Source organism: Setaria italica, chromosome II, assembly GCF_000263155.2.
Source record: "Setaria italica strain Yugu1 chromosome II, Setaria_italica_v2.0, whole genome shotgun sequence".
In the NCBI taxonomy this organism is placed as follows: Eukaryota; Viridiplantae; Streptophyta; class Magnoliopsida; order Poales; family Poaceae; genus Setaria; species Setaria italica.
In genome coordinates this window covers 47,897,007-47,919,369 of record NC_028451.1, presented here as the reverse complement: position 1 = coordinate 47,919,369, position 22,363 = coordinate 47,897,007, and the positions used below count along the sequence as shown (strand labels likewise).

At 41.5% G+C, this 22,363-nt stretch overlaps 2 protein-coding genes across 3 annotated transcripts in view; both read left to right on the top strand.

Moving 5' to 3' along the window:
* Positions 1-2,093, top strand: part of LOC101774822 (protein ALP1-like) — a 3,719-nt gene extending 1,626 nt beyond the window's left edge. The window contains exons 2-3 of the mRNA XM_022824017.1: positions 681-1,473; positions 1,579-2,093. Of these exons, the coding sequence (XP_022679752.1) occupies positions 681-1,473; positions 1,579-2,036 (1,251 nt within the window). The 3' untranslated portion in view covers positions 2,037-2,093. The remainder of the gene's footprint in view (positions 1-680; positions 1,474-1,578) is intronic.
* Positions 2,094-10,271: 8,178 nt separating this feature from the next.
* On the top strand, positions 10,272-22,337 carry LOC101762923. Of its 2 annotated transcripts, XM_012843971.3 has the most exons (14): positions 10,272-10,787; positions 11,790-11,862; positions 11,945-12,072; positions 12,175-12,543; positions 12,646-13,979; positions 15,064-15,467; positions 15,584-16,459; positions 16,541-17,259; positions 17,367-17,521; positions 18,168-18,325; positions 18,965-19,125; positions 20,132-20,837; positions 20,924-21,034; positions 21,925-22,337. In XM_012843971.3, exons 1-12 carry the CDS (start codon positions 10,632-10,634, stop codon positions 20,318-20,320), a joined length of 4,722 nt encoding a protein of 1,573 aa, XP_012699425.1. In that variant the 5' UTR covers positions 10,272-10,631; the 3' UTR covers positions 20,321-20,837; positions 20,924-21,034; positions 21,925-22,337. The 2 variants fall into 2 exon arrangements, with proteins under 2 accessions (XP_012699425.1, XP_004958647.1); XM_004958590.4 differs by having other exon boundaries at positions 15,584-17,259.
* Positions 22,338-22,363: the final 26 nt, after the last annotated feature.

Genomic DNA, 22,363 nt, shown 5'->3' with positions numbered 1-22,363 from the left:
GAGTCCATTGATGAAGATGTTCCAGGGCCTTCTAACTGAGTTGCAAGTTAACATGGCTAATGAGCAACAAGCTCTAACTGAAATGGCAAAGCAAAGGGAAGAGGAGTTGGAAAAGAGGCACCAATTGAGGAAGAAAGAGTTGCAAGAGAGGCAACATTTGAGGCATGAAATGAGAAACAAACTGAAGGATGAGGCTAGGGAGGACATAAAAAATTGTTTGACATTGGTAAAAGAAGCCGGAGCAGGACCTACTTCTGAGGAGTTTGTAATAGCTACAACTCTTTTTCAAAATGAGTACTACAGAGAGGTTTTTCACATGGTCGACAATCCAGAAGAGAGATTGATTTGGCTGAGGAATACCTGGCAAGAGTATACTAAAGGCTATCGATGAGTGTTATGAATTTTAGTTAGGATTCATGTTAAGACTCTATGTTAAGACTCTATGTTAAGACTCTATGTTAAGATTCATGTTAAGACTCTGTTAAGATCTATGTTAAGACTCTGTTGGTGTGTTGTGTGGAATGTCATATTATTGCTGGTTGTGTGGAATGTCATGTTATTGCTGGTTGTGTGGAATGTCATGTTATGTCTGTTAGTTGATTCATATGTACTGATTTCTATTAAGATCTAATTTTGTACATATCGACAATGTACTGATTTCTCCTTGTTCTTGTGTGTAGGAAGAAGATGACTCAGAAGATGATTATTGGGACGAAGAGGACGATGACAGAGAGGAATATGATCGAAGAGTACAAGAGTTCATGTTGAGGTGTCGGAAGAAGAGGAGGAAAATCATAATTACGGCTGCTGCTATGTTGGGTATGTACCACTTTGACACTTATATGAACAAAGGAGATTATAGAGTACCAACAGAAAGTGGGTTTGAATGGGTCATGAAGACATTAGGAAATAGAACATCTTGCTTCAATATGTTTAGAATGAGTCAGGAATTGTTTCTGAGGTTGCACAGTTTGCTAGTTGATTCATATGGATTAAAGTCAACTAGGAAGATGTCATCTATAGAGGCTCTAGGCCTGTTTTTATGGATATGTGGTGCACCTCAATCAGTTAGACAAGCAGAGGACCGATTCACAAGATCACTGGAGACTATATGTAGAAAGTTTGATGAAGTACTAGAGAGTGTAAACAAGCTGGCAGTGGACATCATTAAGCCAAAGGACCCTGAGTTTAGGAGCGTGCATTCTAGGTTGCAATCCCCTAGGTTCACACCCTTCTTTGACAACTGCATTGGAGCAATAGATGGTACTCATATTCCAGTTGTAGTGCCAACTAGCTTGGTAGTACAACATACGGGCAGGCATGGATATACGAGTCAGAATGTCATGGCCATATGTGACTTTGATATGAGGTTCACTTTTGTGGTGGCGGGATGGCCTGGGTCAGTTCATGACATGAGGGTGTTCAAAGATGCCATTGAGAAGTTTGGAGACAAATATCCGCATCCACCTGAAGGTAATGACTACTTCTTTTATGCATTGACTTACTATTTTGACAAGTTACTTACTATTTTGACACTTGTCATGTAACATACATAACCAATTTATATTGAATATTTAGGTAAGTTCTACCTTGTTGACTCGGGTTACCCAAACCGATCAGGATATCTTGCACCGTACAAAGGAACCAAGTACCACCTGCCAGAGTTTAGACAAGGGCCAATGCCAAGAGGTAAAAAAGAACTATTTAATTACACCCATTCTTCACTTCGTAACGTCATTGAGCGGTCATTTGGAGTTTTAAAGATGAAGTGGAGGATATTGCTTGACCTACCTAGCTATCCTATGCAAAAGCAAAGCGAAATAATTATTGCGTGCATGGCACTTCATAATTTCATTAGAGAGAGTTTTATAGGGGATGCAGACTTTGATTTGGTTGATCATGATGAGAACTATGTTCCGTTCACCGAAGGAACATCTTCTGATGGTAATGTGTCAAGTATACGTCATGGAGATGAAGATCAAAACATGAACGAATTCCGTGATTGGATTGCCGATGGTTTGTTTAGTAGATCATAGATTTGAACTTTTAATGGTGATTTGTGTATTGCTTTGTGGAATTTTTGTATGGATGAATTTTTGTACAAACATGTGACACAATAATAGTTTTTTTGGCATTTGGTGCGCATGGAGATTTGTTTCTGATGCTGACCAGGGAGTTGAGCGTGTTGCTTGTACTGGATCGTTGCTTGTGCTGGTGCGCATGAATTCCTGGTGCGTTGCTTGTGCTGGATCGGAGGAGCAAAATATGGCGCCAACGCCTGGAGAAAATGGCCCCAGGAAGGTGGGAGGGGTAGCTGGTAGGAGGGCACAATAGTCCTTTTGCTATAGCATTTAATATCTTTAGGCAGTTTTAGTCACTCCAACCAAACAGCTTTTAGTCTATGGACTAAAGAGGGACTAAAACTTTAGTCCAACTTTAATTCATGGACTAAAGAACCAAACATGCCATTAATATTATTCTACTCGAGTGTAGATATAATCATTTTGTTACATTGATATTATCTTATACCATTTTTTTATGAAAATCTAACACCATTTTGATTAGTGTAAGAATGTGTTTGTATAGAAATCACCTTGACAAGTCAGAAATAAAGGGTGTTTCACCAACATAATGACTTTTAGGCGATTCATGGCAATTAATTGTCAGTCAAAATTTCAATTGTACATCCTGCTAAACAAATTTATTAACAATGCGGACTGAAACATTTATCTTGCGTAAAGAGCTATCAGAATATGAGTGGAATTGACATGAATGAATCTAACATCCACAATATGACTTCCTGATGTGGTTCCCATGCGACCTATCTTTTTGTCACGGATCAATTAGAAAGAAAGGTAAACTAGTGTATATACGCATGCATTGATATGATCACTTGAAGCGAAAAAGGAGTTCATGTTTTTCTAAAGAATGAGCATTATTTGGGCCCATCAATGCACTAAACTATTAGCATCATTAGCAACTTTAACTCCAACTTTGTTCATTTACTATGTGTTTGTACGGACCTGTGGTCATGCTAGTGCGTCACCATCAATGATACAACTAAGGGGGTGTTTGGGAGACAGGGGCTAAACTTTAGTCCTATCACATCGGATGTTCGGATGCTAATTAGGAGGACTAAATATGAGCTAATTACAAAACTAATAGCAGAACCCCTAGGCTAAATCACGAGACGAATTTATTGAGCCTAATTAATCCCTCATTAGCGAATGGTTACTGTAGCACCACATTGTCAAATTATGGACTAAATTAGCTTAATAGATTCGTCTCGCGATTTAGCCTAGGGGTTGTGTAATTAGTTTTGTAATTAGTCTAGGTTTAATATTCATAATTAGTGTCCAAACATTCGATGTGACGGGGGCTAAAATTTAGCCCCCTCCTCCCAAACACCCCCTAAGTTAACCCCTGCAGTAGTATATATGATGTTGCCTATCCTAAATTAACTCCATTGTCGCCATCATGTGTTTGGTTTCTAACCGTACATTCTTGAAAACTACTCTGTACTGTGTGAATTATAACGTTACAGCCTCTATTATTATGAAATTATATGACCTAGATAAAAGTACCAAGGGTTCGTTTTGCCTACTTGCAGAAGAATGCCCAATGGCAGTACTTAGTCCCCCACCATGTATGTATCTAGTAATAAAGAAATATGTTTAGTGTGTTTTGACGGTAAATATAATACGAGTACCATAGATTTTTGAAAATAAAGCATTTTCATAGATTAATAGTCACGCGTGACATTGACGAGACACATAGGGCATCAGATTTGATTCCTCATGGATAACAGTTTAATCTAATCTAATTTGAAATTCATGCATATATCTTTCTTAACTTTACACATCCACGGATCCACCCACTGCTAATACCGAGTGCACTCGATGAAGGTTGTGAGGCTAATTCCATTGGGAGTTTCATAGAGGGTTTCATGCACATTAAATACGGTGACACATCAGCATATGTGATGACATGGTATGGTAGTTACGAAGTGAGAGAGGGAAAGAGTTTCATCAGGATGAAACTGTGTATACACTGTTTCCAAGACTATGAAACCTATTGAAACTTGCATTGGGACTATAGAGTTTCATTTCATCTAACCATATCCAATCATATGCCTCACAATTAAATATCATGGGCATTCTATGAAATCGTGAAATGAAACTATGCACTGGAACTCCCTGTTTCATTCATAAGAATACACCTCATAGGATGCATGATGTGCATCCTTAGAAACAGTACAATAAAATCTTGCACCGGGACTGGCGCATCAGTACGCGTAGTAACTAGCTCGCGCTTGCTCTGGTGCGAATTCTGGAACGCCTCTTTTTTCTGGTCCAACTGAACGATCACCTGACCTCACGTGGGTCCCACCGACCGTACAGAATAATCGCAGCCTCACAATGGCTGCTGGGTCAATGACTCGATCGGTGCATTGCTTAATCAGTTAATCAGGTTCACCACCGGTATTTTGTAATCGCATTATGGAGGACACATTATTTAGGATACTTTTGCGACCTGTGATATACTAATGCATTATTGTGAACCCAAGAAGGAAAAAAAAAGAATAAATAGGATCGCTCAGCGGCTCAGGCAGGGACCAAAACCTCAGGGCACGTACGTACGTTTAGGCATGTTCGTCTGACAGCGACCGGCGTCACGGTCACCTTTAATTTCTTTTGTCAAAACGGCGACGAGTGAGCATCAACTAGCTAGAGAGCTGTAATGTTAACTGCTTGGAACGAAAGGACTCGAGCGAGAAAAGAAAAGACGTGCACTCAACGTACGTGCGGTGTGTTTTCCTGCTTAACTACCAACCTGCCAGTATTCTGCAGGTCATCACGGTGCTCAGCAAACGATTATTGGTGACCGAAGGCAACAACAAAAAAAATCACGACTTCACGCGTCTCGCCGGCGACGATGCACGTACGGAAGCAAGACGCGGTGCGGTACCGGGAGATTTTGGCTCGAGACGTCCTTATCCGCGTCTCGGGGTCGAGCGAGGAGACGACGACCCAGGCCGCCGGGCTTTTGGCACGGCGCGCGCGTGCGCTTGTGCCCGCTGACGCGTAGGAAGAATGGACTTGACTTGCTTTTTGACCGTTCTTTCTGCTCTTATCAGAGTCAGGGACTAAACTTTAATCGCACCTCTATTTGATCTCATGAACTAAAGTGGATTAAAGTTCATAAATACTGTTGAACAAAAATTGGATTAAAGTTCATAAATACTGTTGAACAAGAATCCTTTTACCCTTCTTCCCTATCCTTGATACCCCTGCGCCTACATCTCCTAACGCTAAATTTTCTAGCCACCTCTTCCTCCACGCAGGCGGGCGGTGAGCGACGGACTGCTGCACCCCACCCACGCCGTCTCTGCGTGTTCTAAAGGGATGGACGCCCTTGCCCTGCCAAAATCGGCGCCGCCTCCGCTGGGAACCGTGAGTTGTACGCTCCCGAATCGATCTTCCGCCAGCAGGGCAGGCCATCCAGCCGTCCGTCCTCCACCAAAGGATGCCTCCGCTGCCGCCGGGAGGGAGGGTGGTGGGCGGGAGGACGGCAGTGGGAGGGAGGGCGGCGGGTGGCGGGAGGGTGGGACGGCAGTAAATGAGAGGGGTAGGGGTGTCCTGAACACCTTTTAGTCCACTTTAATCCAATTTTGTGGACTAGAGGACTAAAGCTTCTAGTCCTAACTTTACTCCACCTATTTAAATATTTAGGTGTTTAGGATTAAAAAGTGCAAACTTTAATCAAACTTTAGTCCACCGTAGAAACCAAACAACCCCTTGCTCGATCGGTTACTCTTGCATTACCCCGTCGTAGTAGTAGTACAGTGCTAGCAGCACCAAATCACTTGTCCTGAACCCAGTAAAAGAAGCAACATCGTCATCGCAATTTGGAACCACAAGCGGCGTCAGTTGGTGCCGCGAGACCCCCCTGTTTGGGTTGCTCGCCTTTTGGCTGTACTAGCCTCCCCCCGGCCTTTATAATTTCAAAAGTAGACAAAACAAAAGGACACGCCTCCGAACGAGCCAGGAATCTTGGACAAAAAACGAACCCGTGTGAACCCCAGTTGCCACGAGAATCCTGGGCGCCGCGTCGGGCTCGGACCGGCGCTGCCTGGAACTCGCTGGAAGGAGTCCGGCCAGTCGTGTGATGGCATGTGGCGCACGGCGACGCCACTATTCCCACCGTGCGTTTAGGCCACGTTTGGTCGCTGGCCACACTTTGCCACACTTAAGGCAAGTGTGCCGAGAAAAAAATTATGGTAAAAAAATTCGAAGCCACACTTCACCAGGTTAAAGGGAATATTACCATATTTTTTATCTTTATGATATGGAGAGTTCAAAAAATATTACAAAAGTTTACTTGTCTAACCAAATACTTGCCAATTTAATCAAACTTTTAGACGTGATAAAGTGTGGCCTGAAACCAAACATCCTATTCCAGCTCGGGCCATGCCAACTCGTAAGAGTCCCCAACGCCAATACTAATCCTTCCTGCATGGCTGCATCATATTCATATTCCTGTTGCGATACTTGCTACCACAATCCCTGCTGCGCGCGTACGTGCACACGCTCACGCGTTGTGGCGCGACAGCTTGAGATCTGGCACGCGGATCACATGGTGAGCTCTGTACGATCCGTACGTGGTCCGAGGCATGCATGTCAGGCGGTGGTAGGTAGAGGCAAGGTGAGTGAGGATGACGACGATGTTTTGGCCAGCCTTGTCAGCACCTTTCGGTTGTGCAGTGATCGAGTCGCTGGCGCGCAACGATTCCATGTTCCTCTTCCCAACGATGATGACGACATCTTTATCGTCCCGGGCCACACATATTGAACTTGGCACGGCGACGACATTGGCTAGGCCCACGACCACGAGGCCAGAGCATTGGGTCCGAAACGATGGCTACTCGCTTCTCCTTGCCTTCGACTCCCAAGCTCCTCCACTCAGCCGCTCCACTCCTCTCCTTCGATCCGTACGAGTACAAGCGCGTGCGAGCAAACCAACAATCATATACAGCTACTTGTCCGGGCTACAACCAACAAATCAACAGGGTGGCTAATTTGGTCGGTACATGGCACCACATTTGCCTACCTAGCTACTCCCTCCGTCCCAAATTGTAGGTTGTTTTGGTATATTTAGATTCATAACTTTTACTATATATCTAGACATAGTGTATATCTAGATATATAGCAAAATCTATAAACTTGAAAATGCTAAAACGACCTATAATTTGAAACGGAGAGAATCGGATCCACATCATCTTTGGGTTTTCGACGTACGGCTGATCAGCCTCCGCCGTCCTAGCTATAGCAACGGATTCTAAGGATATGCTCGCTTCCCCAACTTCAAACTAGAAAGTTTTGAAGTACCATAGTTGCAAACATATTTTTGTCTTCAAGTATATACATATGTCCATGGGTCGTTAACGCACATACGGCGATTTTAGTACCGCGTTTTCTTCCCCAGTAGAACTACTCAGTTGACCAAGACATCCGAATAAGCTCGACTGAAGTTTGCAAGTGCTCTTCATCACTTCACCTTACCGAATTGGTAGCAGGTAGCCAAAGCTACTGCATAATACTCCCTCCGTTCCAAATTGTAGGTTGTTTTAGTATTTTTAGGTTCATAGATATTATTATACACCTAGATAATTCATAGATATTATTACGCATCTAGATATAGTATATGTCTAGGTGCATAATAATATCTATGAACCTAGAAAAGTTAAAATGACCTGCAATTTGGAACGGAGGGAGTATATTTAATGATTAAAAAAATAGACTACTGCTGGTTCCTTAACTACATTTGCATTTGGAAGGAACTTAAATCTTTGAAAGCACATGCTACACGTAATTCAAATAATTAAGCTTGGCACTGCAAAAATGTGCGAGTTTGCACGTGCTCTCCATCAGTTTCACCAGCATGAAATTGGCTGCGGGTAGCTAGTAGCCAAAGCTATTGCGTGGTTTATTTCCTCGACGATCTAAAAAAGAAAGATGCTACTACTACTGGTTCCTTAATAATAAAAATTCCAAACGAATTTTTTACATCTCTGAAAAAGCATACTAGTACACTACGCGGGGGATCGTTTTATTTATTTATTTTGTTAAAATTAAATTAAGGGCCACGGTCTGGTCCAGATGAAATCATGATGGCGCACGTGCACAAGTTGTTAGCAGCAGTGCTAGCTCGCGATGTTTATCCACACCCAACACGGAAGACGATTTGTGGATGTGAGCAACAGCGAGGCCGCAGCCTTGCAGCTAGCTATAGGCAACTCCGTGACAGCGACAACCAATTCGCCAATTCTTGGCCATGTTTAGTTACTCCCAACTTCCAACTTTGACACTATGCAAAAAGAAGATTCCCCATCACATCAAACTTGCGGTACATGCATGGAGTACTAAATGTAGATGAAATTAAAAACTAATTGCACAGTTTTGTTGTACTTTGCGAGACGAATCTTTTAAGCCTAATTAGTCAATATTTGGACAATAATTCACAAATACAAACGAAACGCTACAGTGTGCTACAGTGCTGTAACAGTAATTTGGCACCTCCCAAATTCCCCAACTAAACACGGCTTCAAAGGGTCCGAGTCCGATCGATCCGGAAATGCATCGTGGCACGAGCTGCGACGTCGACTGATGCTAACACTTTGTCCTAATTCTATCAGGCAAGGATCACGTGAGAGGGCGCCCGAAAGCATGTCTCCGCAAAACGGCAACTGTATTGGTGATCATGTCTTTCGGACTTTCAGTCCTTGGCCTAAGTTGAGAGCGTTTTAAAGTTGAAAAGATTGGTCAATTTATAGCATCGGAATGGATGTGGATGTTGCCGGGATTTAAATTTGGTCCAAGAAGCTGTGGATGGGAATTGATAGTCTACAAATGTATGCGTATGTGAATGATTTCCCTACTTTGGAGTTTGGGCACAGCAGCTACTAAGTACTTGTATTGAAACAATGTTTACTGCCCTCCGTTCCAAATTATAGATCATTTTAATTTTTTTACGTTCATAGATATTATTATACATCTAGATATAGTGTATGTCTAGGTGCATAATAATATATATAAAATTAGAAAAAGCTAAAATGATATACAATTTGGAACGGATGGAGTACTATGCAGGATAGGTTGGAGACAATAAATTCGTGGTTAGCAAGTATATAAATGGATGATCTTTTTTTTACTGTAGTAGTCATGATTACCGGGAAGGAAACGTCAAAAACATCTATGGTACGAAAGAGAGCTTCCACCCGTCAAACATTCACCAAACGAACCTGACTGTAAACACCCTGATGTTGACTCATCACAAGAGTACATACACCAGCACACTTCACATGATACGATCATACTATCATAACAAGCACTGTTTAATATTTACTGATAGTTTCAGTAATTTTAAAATACAAAATTGCGTAGGGACGAATAAGGTAGGAAATATCAATCACGCTTTTAGTGGTCATGCTAACATTCTAGCTGTATAGATATTAAAGAGAAAAAAAATCTACTAGAGTTATGCTATGCAGATGAGATGGAGTTAAAAATATGTAACCGCGACTTATTAACGTGTTTCACCGTGATGTTGAGTCGCTAACACGTAAGATCCACCAACTCACCAACCACCAACTTACCAAGAGCCAGTAATGCGTGGGTCCGTAATATATGAATGAGTGTCAAACTAATGTACGCAATCTGTGTCTACATTTAGCAATGCTTAACCGCCTTACTAAACAGAGAACCACTAAACAGAGAACCACTAAACAGAGAACCACGCACACTGAATCCTCTCCTGCGTTGTCCTCTGCAAGCGAGAAAGGTTAAGTGCTCCCGTACACTCGAGCAACTACAGCTTTACAGTTGTCGTATACATTAGATTAGATTGGACGGACGCTTACAATTTATGAGTATATACGTGTCACTATCAAACATTAAAAAACATATATGTTACCGAATTCGTGTCTATCCGTGATAACTCTTAATCCCTTGCCAAATAGAGAGACAGGATCAGTGGATCCTCTCCCCGTCACCCGCATGCAGGAGGAAGAAGCAAGGGACATTCCAATTATTCGCTGCTCCTGCGAAAAGCCGCGGGGAAAGGGGGGAAAAAGGCGCCGCGGACCCCAGAGAAAACCATCCAGCGTCGCGTCGGGGCGGGCGAACAAGGAAGGAAGGAAGGAAGGGTGGCCACCGCCGCCTGTCCCCCCACCAGGTCTACCAAACGGCAGGGAGGCAAACGCAAGAGGGAGAGCCGGAGAGGGACGGGGAGGGAGGCAGCCGCAAAAAGCCTGTCCAGCTCTCGTAAAATCAATTAAAAAAAATTCTCGCGTGCGACGAAACCTCGAGACGCCGAGGCAGCCAAGGGGGGAAGGACAGAGAGAGACAGAGGAGAGAGAAGAGGGAGCCCCCGTCCGAATCTCGCGATCCCCAATCCGGAGGTCTCCGATTCGCCGATCCGGGCGCGGCCGGGGCAGAGATCCCGCCGATCGGGGAGCTCGGGGGCTCGGATTCGAGCTCCTACTCGCGGGTCTTCCTGAGCTCGCCTCCGCGCCGGGGGGCCGCCGGGGAGGTGGGTGGTAGGTGGGGGTGGGCCCAGCGGGCCGGGGGTGGATGCTGTCCGTGAGGCGGCGGCAGGAGGATGCGGCCGGCCGCGGCGGCGTAGCGCAGCTCCGCGGCGGCATGGACGACGACGCCGAGCTCGAAGAGGGGGAGGCCTGCGGCGACGACACCGCCTTCGTCGACCCCGACGTCGCGCTCTCTTACATTGTGAGTCGCTCTCGCCTCCTCCGGAAATGTCACGGCCTCGTCGCGCAGCTCTCAGCTGCTTCCTGCTATTGCTGCTAAGTACCCGATACATACATGTGCGTACAATTAAGTGCTGCGCTTCGTCAGTCCGATTCTCATAAAAGCAATTGCTTAGCTGGATCGGTAAAGTTTGCTCAAATTGTTCCTTTGGCTGATGGGGCACTACTGGAAGCAAGCAATTGCATTGCTGGGCAGCTCAAAGTTCTGCTTGGTTTGTTGCTTGTTTGATGCTCAGGCTGATAAATTAGTCAAGTAAGTACTTTGATCATGCTGTTTAGAATGGAAATGGAAATACAAGCTATTCTCTTGGTTTGTTAGGTACCACTAGTGATTTAGCGGTCTCTCTGTAAGATTACACGTAACCCTTTTCATTTTGGAAAAAAAACCGAATTTTGCAAGCTCTAGTTTTGTAGAGTGGGGATCCAGATTCCCCTCTCATTTTGTTTTCCATTTCTCCTCCCTTCAACTACAAGGTCAAAGTCATGCAGCTAGTATGGTCCTACTTGGATAAGTTTCTTGAGCTCTTTTTGGTATCGGTGGATCCCATAACGCCTCACAGTCTACAATGGCCCTGTGCGTTACTCTGTCCTTGTTTTGGGTTCAAGACAATAGCTTGTTCATGTTTATATCCAGACTTTTAACAATATATGCTTTATATAGAAAATCTGTTTGTCCAGAAGAAGGGTAAGATAAAGAAAAGACATGATGATACATCTTTGACCAAATTTTGATAACGGCAGTGTGGTTTTTAGTTTACTTGGAAAATGACATGTCCGGTAATGAAAGGATAGTTGTAGTTTTAGTCTTGCCTTATGTAGTTCCCCATCTTTAGAGTGACTAGCAGCTAGAAAGGAAGTCACGAGCAAGACATCAGTTTTGGTTTAAAAGATATATTATCTACATACCAGCAATCAAATTTTGCAGTAACATTTCTTCTTGTGCTATGGTTTGCATTTGTTTCAGGACGAAAAACTTCAAGATGTACTTGGCCATTTCCAGAAGGACTTTGAAGGAGGCGTGTCTGCAGAGAATCTAGGTGAGGAGATTTAACAGTTCTGCATCAGCTTGATTTGGGTTCATTCTAGATAAGCATTAAGCAGAACTCTAATCTTTGACAGGGTCCAAATTTGGTGGATATGGTTCATTTTTACCTACTTACCAGCGCTCTCCTCTTCCTCAAACTAGAAGTCCACCCAAGGCAGCAGCAAATGTTACCTCAAAATCTCCCTTTCACCAGTCTTTTGAGGTGCCTAAGTTTATTTTGGCTGTGATCATCTACTGTTGTAGAACAGTGTTATCATGAACATGCACTCGTTTGGCATTGATGATGCAATGATTTATAATGTAGGGCATGTCTCAAAACCCTTCGGCTGTGTCAGTTCCATCTGTCCCCCAAAATAATGGTTCTGTGGTGCCCTTTCCTGGTGATTCAAGTAAAAAGGAAACACGTCCAATCACAAAGTCTGAAAGGGGTTCTGGGCCTTCTGGCTCTCATGATTCGTATGGGCCATCTAAATCTAGTGACCAAAATAGATTTAAAGTCCGGATAAAGGTTGGTTCTGATAATGTGTTGGCGAGAAATAATGCGGCTATTTACAGTGGTCTGGGCCTTGATATTTCTTCACCTTCATCCATTGAGGATAGCCCCGATGGCTGTGGGAGCCTCTCCCCTGAAGTTAACAATGTGTCACATGAATCTCCACGAACTATTCTTCAGGTAAATTATTAATTGTACCGCACAAGCTCACTATACTTCTATTCCATTATCCATAGTTCAAGGAATTGATGGCAAGTTTCATTTCCCTATACGATCGAACAGATCATGACATGCTTTTCAGTTCCCGGAGGCTTCCTGTTATCCCCTCTGCCAGCCAATATCTTGCAATTGACAAAAAAGGTCGTGGCTTCGTCAAAAAAGTGGGAATCAAATGTGGACATAGAAAATGTACAAGAAGCATATGAAGGCCATGTGGCTAAAAAGGTGAAATCTGATGGTAGGAAAAAGAAACAGGTAGATGCAAAGAATTCAAAGAGCAGAAATGATGTTAGTGCAGTTATGAGAAAGGAGATTGACATAGAAACAGTTGCTGGTCAAAAGATCGTATCTGAAGCTCTCAACATAGCATTGCTGTCTGATTCCAGAGCTATGGAGGCAAAAGGTGAGAATCGACTTGAAGAGGAGCCAACAGAAAACAACTTGGGCGGAAATAAAGATGCTCGATTGAAAGAACGGGCCATCAAGAGTGACTCCTTGACAATCAAAGTGGAACCTCCCAAAGCGGAGGTGACAGAATGCTTAGAGAACAGTAGTTTTGGCAGTTCAGAAATGGAATTTTCAGCATCGAAGGGGGAACCAAAACCCAAGACAGAAAAGGGAGAGACAATTTTAGAAGAGAGGAATACAACAAATGACAAAAACCTAATATTGGATAGGAAGCAAGAAAAGAAAATAAAACCTGAGAGTAAATCTAATGCCTCTAACTTTGAAGGCAACAACGTTATAAATGAAAGAGCTCCAGTTGTTTCGCGGAGCATGGGGAAAGTTCCTTGTAAAGAAACTTTACCTTATGACACAAATGGGGAAAATAACTCCAAGAGTGAGGCCAAAAAAATGCAGAGAGAACAAAAGACCAACGCTTCAACACCTTCTGATTTCCTGGAGGATGAGAAGCACATTCATTCTTCTGCTGCAGTTAAGGAGAGGAAAAATGAAATGCAATCCAAATCTAGCCATACTGGAAAGAAACCCAAGGCAAAATCACATAGAGATGTTAGGGACAATGTGCTTGAAGGATCTTATGCAGGCAAGGAACATGATGTACTGGAGAATGAAAGTGGCTTTGGAGATCCCCGACCGAAGGAAAAGCCTTGGAAAAATGATAGCGAGAGGGATTCTGATGTGCCTGGGGCCTCAAGGAGGGAGACTTCTTCTAGCGTAAAGCATGACAGACATGCAGCTTCTGAGGAGCAGAAGATGAATATACCTCCACCTGCCACTGTATCAACTACCAATGCAGCTCCTCTTCCAGCCCCAGTTGTAATAGAGGAACATTGGGTGTGCTGTGACATTTGCCAGAAATGGCGTCTCCTGCCATACGAGATGAATCCTTCAAGTCTTCCTAAGAAGTGGAAATGTAGCATGCTACAGTGGCTGTAAGTTTAACTCCATTCATACTTTGATATATCATGAAATGTTGTATAATTTTAAAATATTTTCTGCTTGTACTTTGTTTTTTGGGTGCTTGTTTCACTATCCTGTTCCTTGTTTCCTTTATCTAATGAGTGTATAAACTAGATAGAATTTGGCCTGTGTCACCTTACCTGCCTGGTGTTGGTTGGTTTGATGTGTTTAAACCACTGAAGTTGTATTACATAGGAGTTTTGTTTTGGTTCAACCTGAACACAGCATACTCCTTCTGATAAAGTTTTTTCTTTGAATTTGCTAGATCTCACTTAATTATTGTTGTTCCGAATTTCATCGTCCTATATCCAATGACTCCCTTTGCTATGTTCAATTTTGATATTTATATCAATTGTGCTGAACTGCATGGATTACAAGTCTAGATATACTGTTTTTCATTTTTTCCAATTTTGACAAGTTTAGAGATACTGAATAGTTTAAGTGTGAAGATGACCACATGGCACTAAAGACCAAAACAACCTCCACTTTCTTGTGCATCTGGATAGAGTATCTTATGCGCATATACCAAGGAGGTATATGATGTAATGGAAACCTTAAGGAATTGGACCATGCTCACCCCCTATAAAATGATGCATTTCAACTCCTCTACATCTTTCGCGCAATTAAAGGCCTGAGTCACTGCCTAGATTTGAGTCTTTTGTACTCGATTTGGCTGTTTGTTTTTTCTTATTTACAATGCCACCTTCCTACTTTGGAGTTTTTTAAATATTTTTTTACCAAAGGCCTTTGTAGATAGTTGAGAAAATTGAACAGCTACACATTGTATATTGAAGGTGTGGGGGCATATATCACACTTAACACCTCTTGGTGGTATGTTTAGCTTAATTTCCTGCTGTATCTTGTGTTGGTATCTGTGATATCTTGGGATTTATCTAAGGTGGTATGCTGCGATGTTAGGGCAATAAAATATTTATCAATGTTCATCTTAATGAACACTGATGATTCCTTGCTGAAATTCTAAGCAACAAACTATTTCTTCGTCTTAATGGACATTGATGATTCCTTGCTGAAATTCTATTACCTGGAACTTTACAGGCCTGGGATGAATAGGTGTGAGATCAGTGAAGAAGAGACTACGAATGCTCTAAATGCATTATATGTCATTCCAGCCCCCGCAAATGGTATTCCTTCAGTTGGTCATCCTCATGTTGCTTCGGCAGGACTAGTAACATCCAGCACTTCCCATTTAAATGGACCGGTTGAGCAGAGTAGGAAAAGGAAGAATACTCTGAATGATGGTAATTTTGTGACTGAGGGTTCTCACCAAGCACAGGCTTCAGGTCATCTAATGAGCAACCAACATGCTCCTAGTAAAAGTAAAAGTTATGCTGATGGTAGCCAGTATTCGATTGAGAGAGATTCTGTAAGCAAATTGGTTGACCCAACTATTGAAAAGAAGAAGTCCAAGAGCAAGCATCGCAGTAGCTATTCTGATGGAGGTTTTATGCTCTTTGTTCCTTACTGTTTTAGTTTCACCTCATATGATATTCCTGCCTCTTTTTATACATGTTGTATCTATGCCTCTTTGCTGACATTTTTTCTTGATCAAATGTAGGAGATCTTATTGAAAGATCTAAGAAACATTCAAAAGTAAAGAGCAAGAGAGACATGGATCATGATGAGTACAAAGCTTCTAAGAAAATTAGGAAAGAAGAGCGACATCGTTTTGACAGAGATAGGAACCCTGATTTAGCTAGTGGAGATATTCCTGATGAGGCCAAGGCTTTGCCTACAAAAACAGCAACCTCAAAGGGTTCAGGTGAAAGGAGTGATGTTTCTTCATCAAAGCAAAAAAATGTTTCACGGCATAATCGTTTGGAAAATTCCAAGAAAGCTAGACAAGAGGATGTAGTTGTTCCTGAAGATGAGAACAAGGAATATTTTCACCAGTCAGATGTACAAAGATCAGATTTGTCTAGTAAGAAGAGGATAGTAAAGGAATGGGAGGAGAGTCAATACAATTCAGTAGCTCATGTAAGCAAAGGAGCTACAGTGAACCACAACTCTGTTACAAAGGAAACCTATAAGGATCAGAACTTGAAGGAAGCAAAGTTAAAGTCATTGAAGTCTGAAGAACTGTTTTATGCAGACTCCAAACCAGGCAAAATTCAACATGCTGATCAGATTTTGTCTTATGATGGGAGCCATATGAACAGTGAGTTAGTTGAGGATAACACTCTCTTTAGTGGTAAAAGAGGTCCGCCTGAACTAGAAAATAACCTTTGTGATCAAGCTTTGGACTTGGATGAACCTGCTAGTGATGTGGCCTATATTCAGACTGCAGCTGTAACTTCAAGTTCTTCGAAGGCTTCAGTCTCACAAAAAAAGAAGCATAACACTCAAGCTACAAGGACTTCCCCAATTGAGTCTCTTTCATCATCACCACAGAGAAACTCTAACATTGATAAGGTCTCTCATAGTAGAATTTCAGGTAAGGATGGATCTCTGAATGCTAACTCAAGCACCATTCCGAGCATGGTAAAACAACTAAATACTGAAGTTGGCGTTGCAGGCAATGATCAACGGTCTAGTGAACCTGTTTTGGTTGGTTCTTCTCGAAGAAAATCTGATAAAGACAATGGACAGGTTCAGTTAACGCAAGGTCATGCCTCCGATGGTATTCATTTTGAAAAGGGTTCGAATGATGATCTGCAGCATGAATCAGGGAGAAAGGATTCCAATCTGAAGGGCTCCCATATACCTAGAGGTTCTAACCATTTGCATTCTGTTGAGAAAAATAACCATCATGCAGATGGCTCTCCAATGCAACCAGGAAAGCATACTGTTGACCCAAAGACATCAGTATTGGATGCTAAAGGTGATTCGAGCATGCATGAAAATAAGAAAAGCGCAAATTCCCTTCAAGACAGAAATGGATCAACTCATGGCCCACCAGATGGAAATCCTCTGCCAGGTTTGCCATCTGGAAAAGAGAAATCATATCTCAAGAGCAACAAGCAAGATTCACAGAAGCCTAAACCCCAGATGGTCTGCTCACCTCCGAAAGAAAGCAAATTGGATTCCCACTCCACTCCATCAAAACCTAATGGGTCAAAATTAACTCCACAGATAAGACAGTACAATTCTGAAAATGGAGGGCGACATGGCACTGCAAAACAAGTAATTCCTAGTCCTGCTCATGCTGCTAGTCCAGCTAGGAAGGACAATACTTCGACTGCATATGCTCTCAAAGAAGCCCGAGACTTAAAGCACAAGGCTAATCGTTTGAAGGTCGTTCTCTTTAGTTTTGATCTTACGATGTGATATCATGCCTGTATGATTAGTCTACTAGTATGTTGGCTTTTATCTTGTAGGGTTCTCACCAATTTTCTCTGCAGGAAGAAGGAAAAGAGCTTGAAAGTACAAGACTCTACTTTGAGGCTGCCTTAAAATTTTTGCATGTTGCGTCACTTTTGGAACCTCCTAGTTGTGATGGTTCAAAACAAGGAGATGCAGCCCAGAGCATGTATTCAGATACTGCAAAACTTTGCAAGTAAGCTACACTAACATATGTGATATATTTTTCCTACCACCTACCAGCAATTTCATTTCCATGAAAGAAAGGAAGCAGGATCATTAGATCAGAACAACTACTTTCCTTGTGACCTCATGTACATGTAAATGCTTGTTCAGCATGACTTGTTGATGACGTTTTTCTGTGAGACATGGTGCACCCTCCTCTTACATCCGGACTTTTGATATGTAACCCCATTTTGGATTATGTTTATATTATCCTTTTAAGTACACCACATGACAAACCAGGTTGCGTTGTGAATAAGTGATTGGGAGTGTATCTCCCCAGGTTATAAATTGGATTGTTGGACCTTGAAGTGCTTCTTCTGCATAGCCTGACTTGCATGGGTAGTAACACTTGATTAACCAAATGTATTCAAAGTAAAGTTAATTAGCTTGACGGTATTCACTGTGTAGTTGACATAATAGTTACATATAGATGCTTCAGTTGATGCCTTGGTGCCAAACGTTGTTCAGTTGGACCTAGGCCAAATTGCTGGAATCATCGTTGCCTGTCCTAAAAAAGTATTAGTTGATACTTTTATCAATTTATAATCTATGCTTTTGGTTCATCTTAATATTGTTCAAATTTGGTTGCAATATGAAGTGTCTGTTTGATTTTCCAGCTTTGTTGGTCATGCATATGAAAAATGCAAGAAGATGGCTGCTGCTGCTTTAGCATACAAGTGTGTTGAAGTTGCTTATCTTAAGGCTGCATACTACAAATACCCAACTGCAAGCAAGGATAGACAAGTGTTACAGGCAGTTGTACAGACCGCACCAGGTACTTGATGTCTAAATGAGGAGTTTTATACTTATGTTTATCGTATGATTTCCAATACTTTAAATGTTCCTTATAAACATGACGATTTTCTAGTAAGGTGCTTTGAACCCATTATCTTATTCATACATAAAAGAACATAATATCATCAGCTCATTTTAAGTTAATTAAGCATGGTAAAAAGCATGGAATTGTGGATACAATATGCAATTGCTGTGGCTATGCAGGGACTACATCTTTTGCAATGAATAATTGACTATCCTGCATCTTACTACATAAAAGAATGCAGAGTCTTTGTCAGAACGTTCTACTTATGGATGCATTGTCTGAGTTGGCATGACATCCTCAAAACACATATTCGAAACATATGTATTGTATTAGAATTGGATCGTGTTTCTGATTATTTTTATTCTGTATGATTTTCAAAAAGTACTATTAGCGCTGTGTATTCAGTTATTATGATCTCAGTTCAGTAAAAAACAGAGATGAACTTAATGTGCCGCTTTCTACTCGTATGTCATGTCTGATGTTATGCACATTGCTGCTGGTGTTTCATAAAACTGCATCTCTACCTGGTGCTGACACTCTATGGATCTTCCTTTCTCTCTCTTTTTTACTTACTCTTGATCACAACTTTTGTAGGTGAATCACCATCATCTTCAGCCTCGGACATTGATAATTTAAATAACAATGCATTATCCAAGGGCTCTTCAAGCAAGGATGCTAATTCACCACAAGTGGCTGGGAATCATTTGTTGCTGGCCGCTCGTAATCAACCACACTTGATGCGGTTACTAGCTTATGTAAGTTGTTAGATATCCTGATAGTCAGTCCAAACAGTTTTCTCACAACATGCCTTAATTTTCATTGTCTCTAAGATAGTTTGCAATCTGTAGACTATGCAATAAGATAAAAATGTTTTGTTAGTATTGTATTCCTAGTCAGCTATTATATTTTGTGTTCTAAGTCTTCTCAGAGGTCGAAAACTCAATAGGATAGCGCTAACTGCTGTTGGACTGCAGGGGTCCTCAATTTAGTGCTGCATGTTACTACCATGTTTCATTAGATGGAATGAATCATCAATCCATTTTGTTGAATGCATGGTGATTTTGTTGCTTTGGATTTTTCCCCTGCTGGAATTAGGTCACTCAGTGATGTTCTATGCAATTTCGTAGCTAACTGAAATAGATGGCCTTGAAGCTTTGTTGTTTTCTCTGTCTGTCAGGAAGTAAAACCATTGGTTAGAATTTTTAGTGGTGATTATTTGTGGGACATTATATGTTGCAGCATAAAAGTGGTCTTGGCAGTTGTAACCTTGTGATTGTTAGGATGGTGAAGTTGGGTTGTGAAGCAAATTCCCTAGAGTTTCTCTCATTCTATCATGGCAACCTGCAAGTTTGCCAGAAGTTAATGAATTAGGAAACCCTATAGGTTTTGGCAATATTGAGCAACTGGTTCTGCTTCTAGGTGAATATCCAGTTCAATTGTGTCTCGGAGAGTACTAGTGGCTTGTTTATCTGGAGGGATAGCCTTGTTCTAGTATGGTTTTGTTTGTCATCTCATGGGGTTCATTTGAATGACATGACCTTATACTTTTTACCCAGTTGGCATTATGACCATATGGAATGATACGGGAATGGGTCAATTCATACCATTCCTCAATTTGAATAGGAAGGTTAGGCATAGATTTATGATATCTCAGGACTCACCAATTCCTCAGAACAACACCTCATACATTAATGTTATGCCACTTTCAATCATTAAACTCTTCAATTCTATATAGGATCTAATGTTGCTTTGGTTTTTTAGACGAATGATGTCAATGGTGCCTTTGAGGCAACTCGGAAGTCACAATTGGCAATTTCTTCTGCTGCTGGCAATCATGAAAATGGAGCAGATGGTCTTTCTTCAGTAAGAACAGTTCTGGATTTCAACTTCCGAAGTGTGAATGATCTATTAAGGCTTGTGCGGATTTCAATGGAGTCCATCAGTTGCTGACATGTTCCGTATCCGAGGAAATGCCATCAGTTGAACAGTTCCTGTGGATGTGCAAATCCAATTTCTAACTTTGTCCTTGCCGAGGTAGCATGAAGCTGAATGGTTCGACAGTGCAAAAAGCATAGGTCTTCTCATTTGCGCGTGCTGGTCAATTTGTACAGAAACTGCTCTTGGAATTCTTCTTCCTTTATTATTTTTGATGGTACCCAATTAGTATACATAGTTGCACATCCACTTGGATGATTTGGATTAGATAAGGGATGCAACTGAAGATGAGCTCCGCACGGCTCAACACTTCTAATAGTTTTGAGGTAGAAGGAGGCGCTTCACTGCCAGCAGTTGATAAGCTACTATCAACTACATTGTTATTTGGAAAGTGGCTCGCTCCTGAGCGTTCTCTTCCTACATGATGTAAATTATGTGGTTCTCCATCAAGGCTGGCTTATGGCTGAAGAGTCAGTATCATAGTTTCCTTGAGCAGTACAAGATGGTGTGTAGCCACTTGACAATTTTGATGGTAACTCTCAGTTAAACATAAATGAAAGTTTAGTGCCTTTTTTTAAAGTGATACTCTTTGATGTTGCTATCTTTATTCTTGAGCAGGGAGAGGACAACAAAACCAACTAATTGTGCTAACCAACAAATCAGCTAGCAGTTTTTTTTTTCTTTTCACCCTTGCGATGATGCCACGTCTTCTGGATAAAGTTCATGCAGGTACCTTTACTAATATTGTGTTCATTAATTGGATTGTACATTTCTGTGGTTGCCTGTTCCCGGAAGTAGTGTCAAATGAAATCGAGTTCTAGAACATTGAATAGATCTGCTATGGTGCAAAAATGAAGGTGACCAACAATGTCATGCTTCTCCATTCTGTATAGCTTGAAAGTGGTATTAATATAGTGATTTTCACTTGATATCTTGTTTTAATGTTTCATGCAACTGTTTAACTTAATTTTTTATTCCTTTTCATTGTCTGCCAGGACCTTTAAGTTTTGAATTTATGATTACCTTCTCTTGAGTCTACACCTTAATTTTAAACACTTGTATCTTTTCCTTGTATTATTGTGTAATCTTATGCCTATTCAAGCTGAAACTTTCTGCATTTGCTTACTTGGAAATATTTTGGTCCCGTAGTCATCTAACTGTATTAAGCTAGTATTCTCTCATGCTCAAACTAGATGCCATTTTTGCAGAGATTGTTTTAGTTCGCAAGTACTATACATTTTGTTTTTATGAGGCATCTTATTCCTCGCAATGCCCATATCAAGCTCAGGGGTGAACCATGTCAGTATGACAGAACTACTAACAGCATTATTTTTCTACGTGCATGGATTTAAACAGACATCTGCTTTGTACTGTAGGGATATGACGTTGAATAGTAGTGTGCTTAACATTGCTATGGGCTCCATATGAGTTCATGTTGCATTAGTCAGCTTTTCTAGTATTTTTTTAAACGTGATGAAAATAAAGGTCCATTATTGTTCAGTTTTGTTCGGAGCATATTATTTGTCATTTTTTTTGGAGCAAAGGGTAAAAAGAGTCCCAACTATTTTGTGGTTCTAGAACTTAATACTGATGTGGTGATTGTGTCTTTTCTTCTGCAGGTTTCAAATAAGAAATCACTTGGACCATCAGCCATGTATGGATGTTGTACAAAGAGTTCTAATGTACAATAGGCTAACCCTTTTTCATGACAACCAATACCACGACTGTCACCAGCACATGTACATGTATATATTATACACTAAAGATGGAAACATTTGTTAAGATGAGCTGGTGCATGTATGACGCCTTCGATTCTGCCAAGCTTTTAGTTGTTCACTATTCTTCAAATTTTGTAACATTTAGTTGTTTCTGATAGATAGTGTCTTGTCTAGTACCGAGAACTTGTTGCAGAATGCAAGATAAGTTCCGTGTTCTGTACAAACTTGTAGCATAATTTAGAGTTTCAGTTCATGGAGTACAGTGATGCTAATTGCTCGCCGAATTTTAACTATGTGACCCGTGCCGATGCTAATCGAGCCCAGAGCATCATTCTGCTGC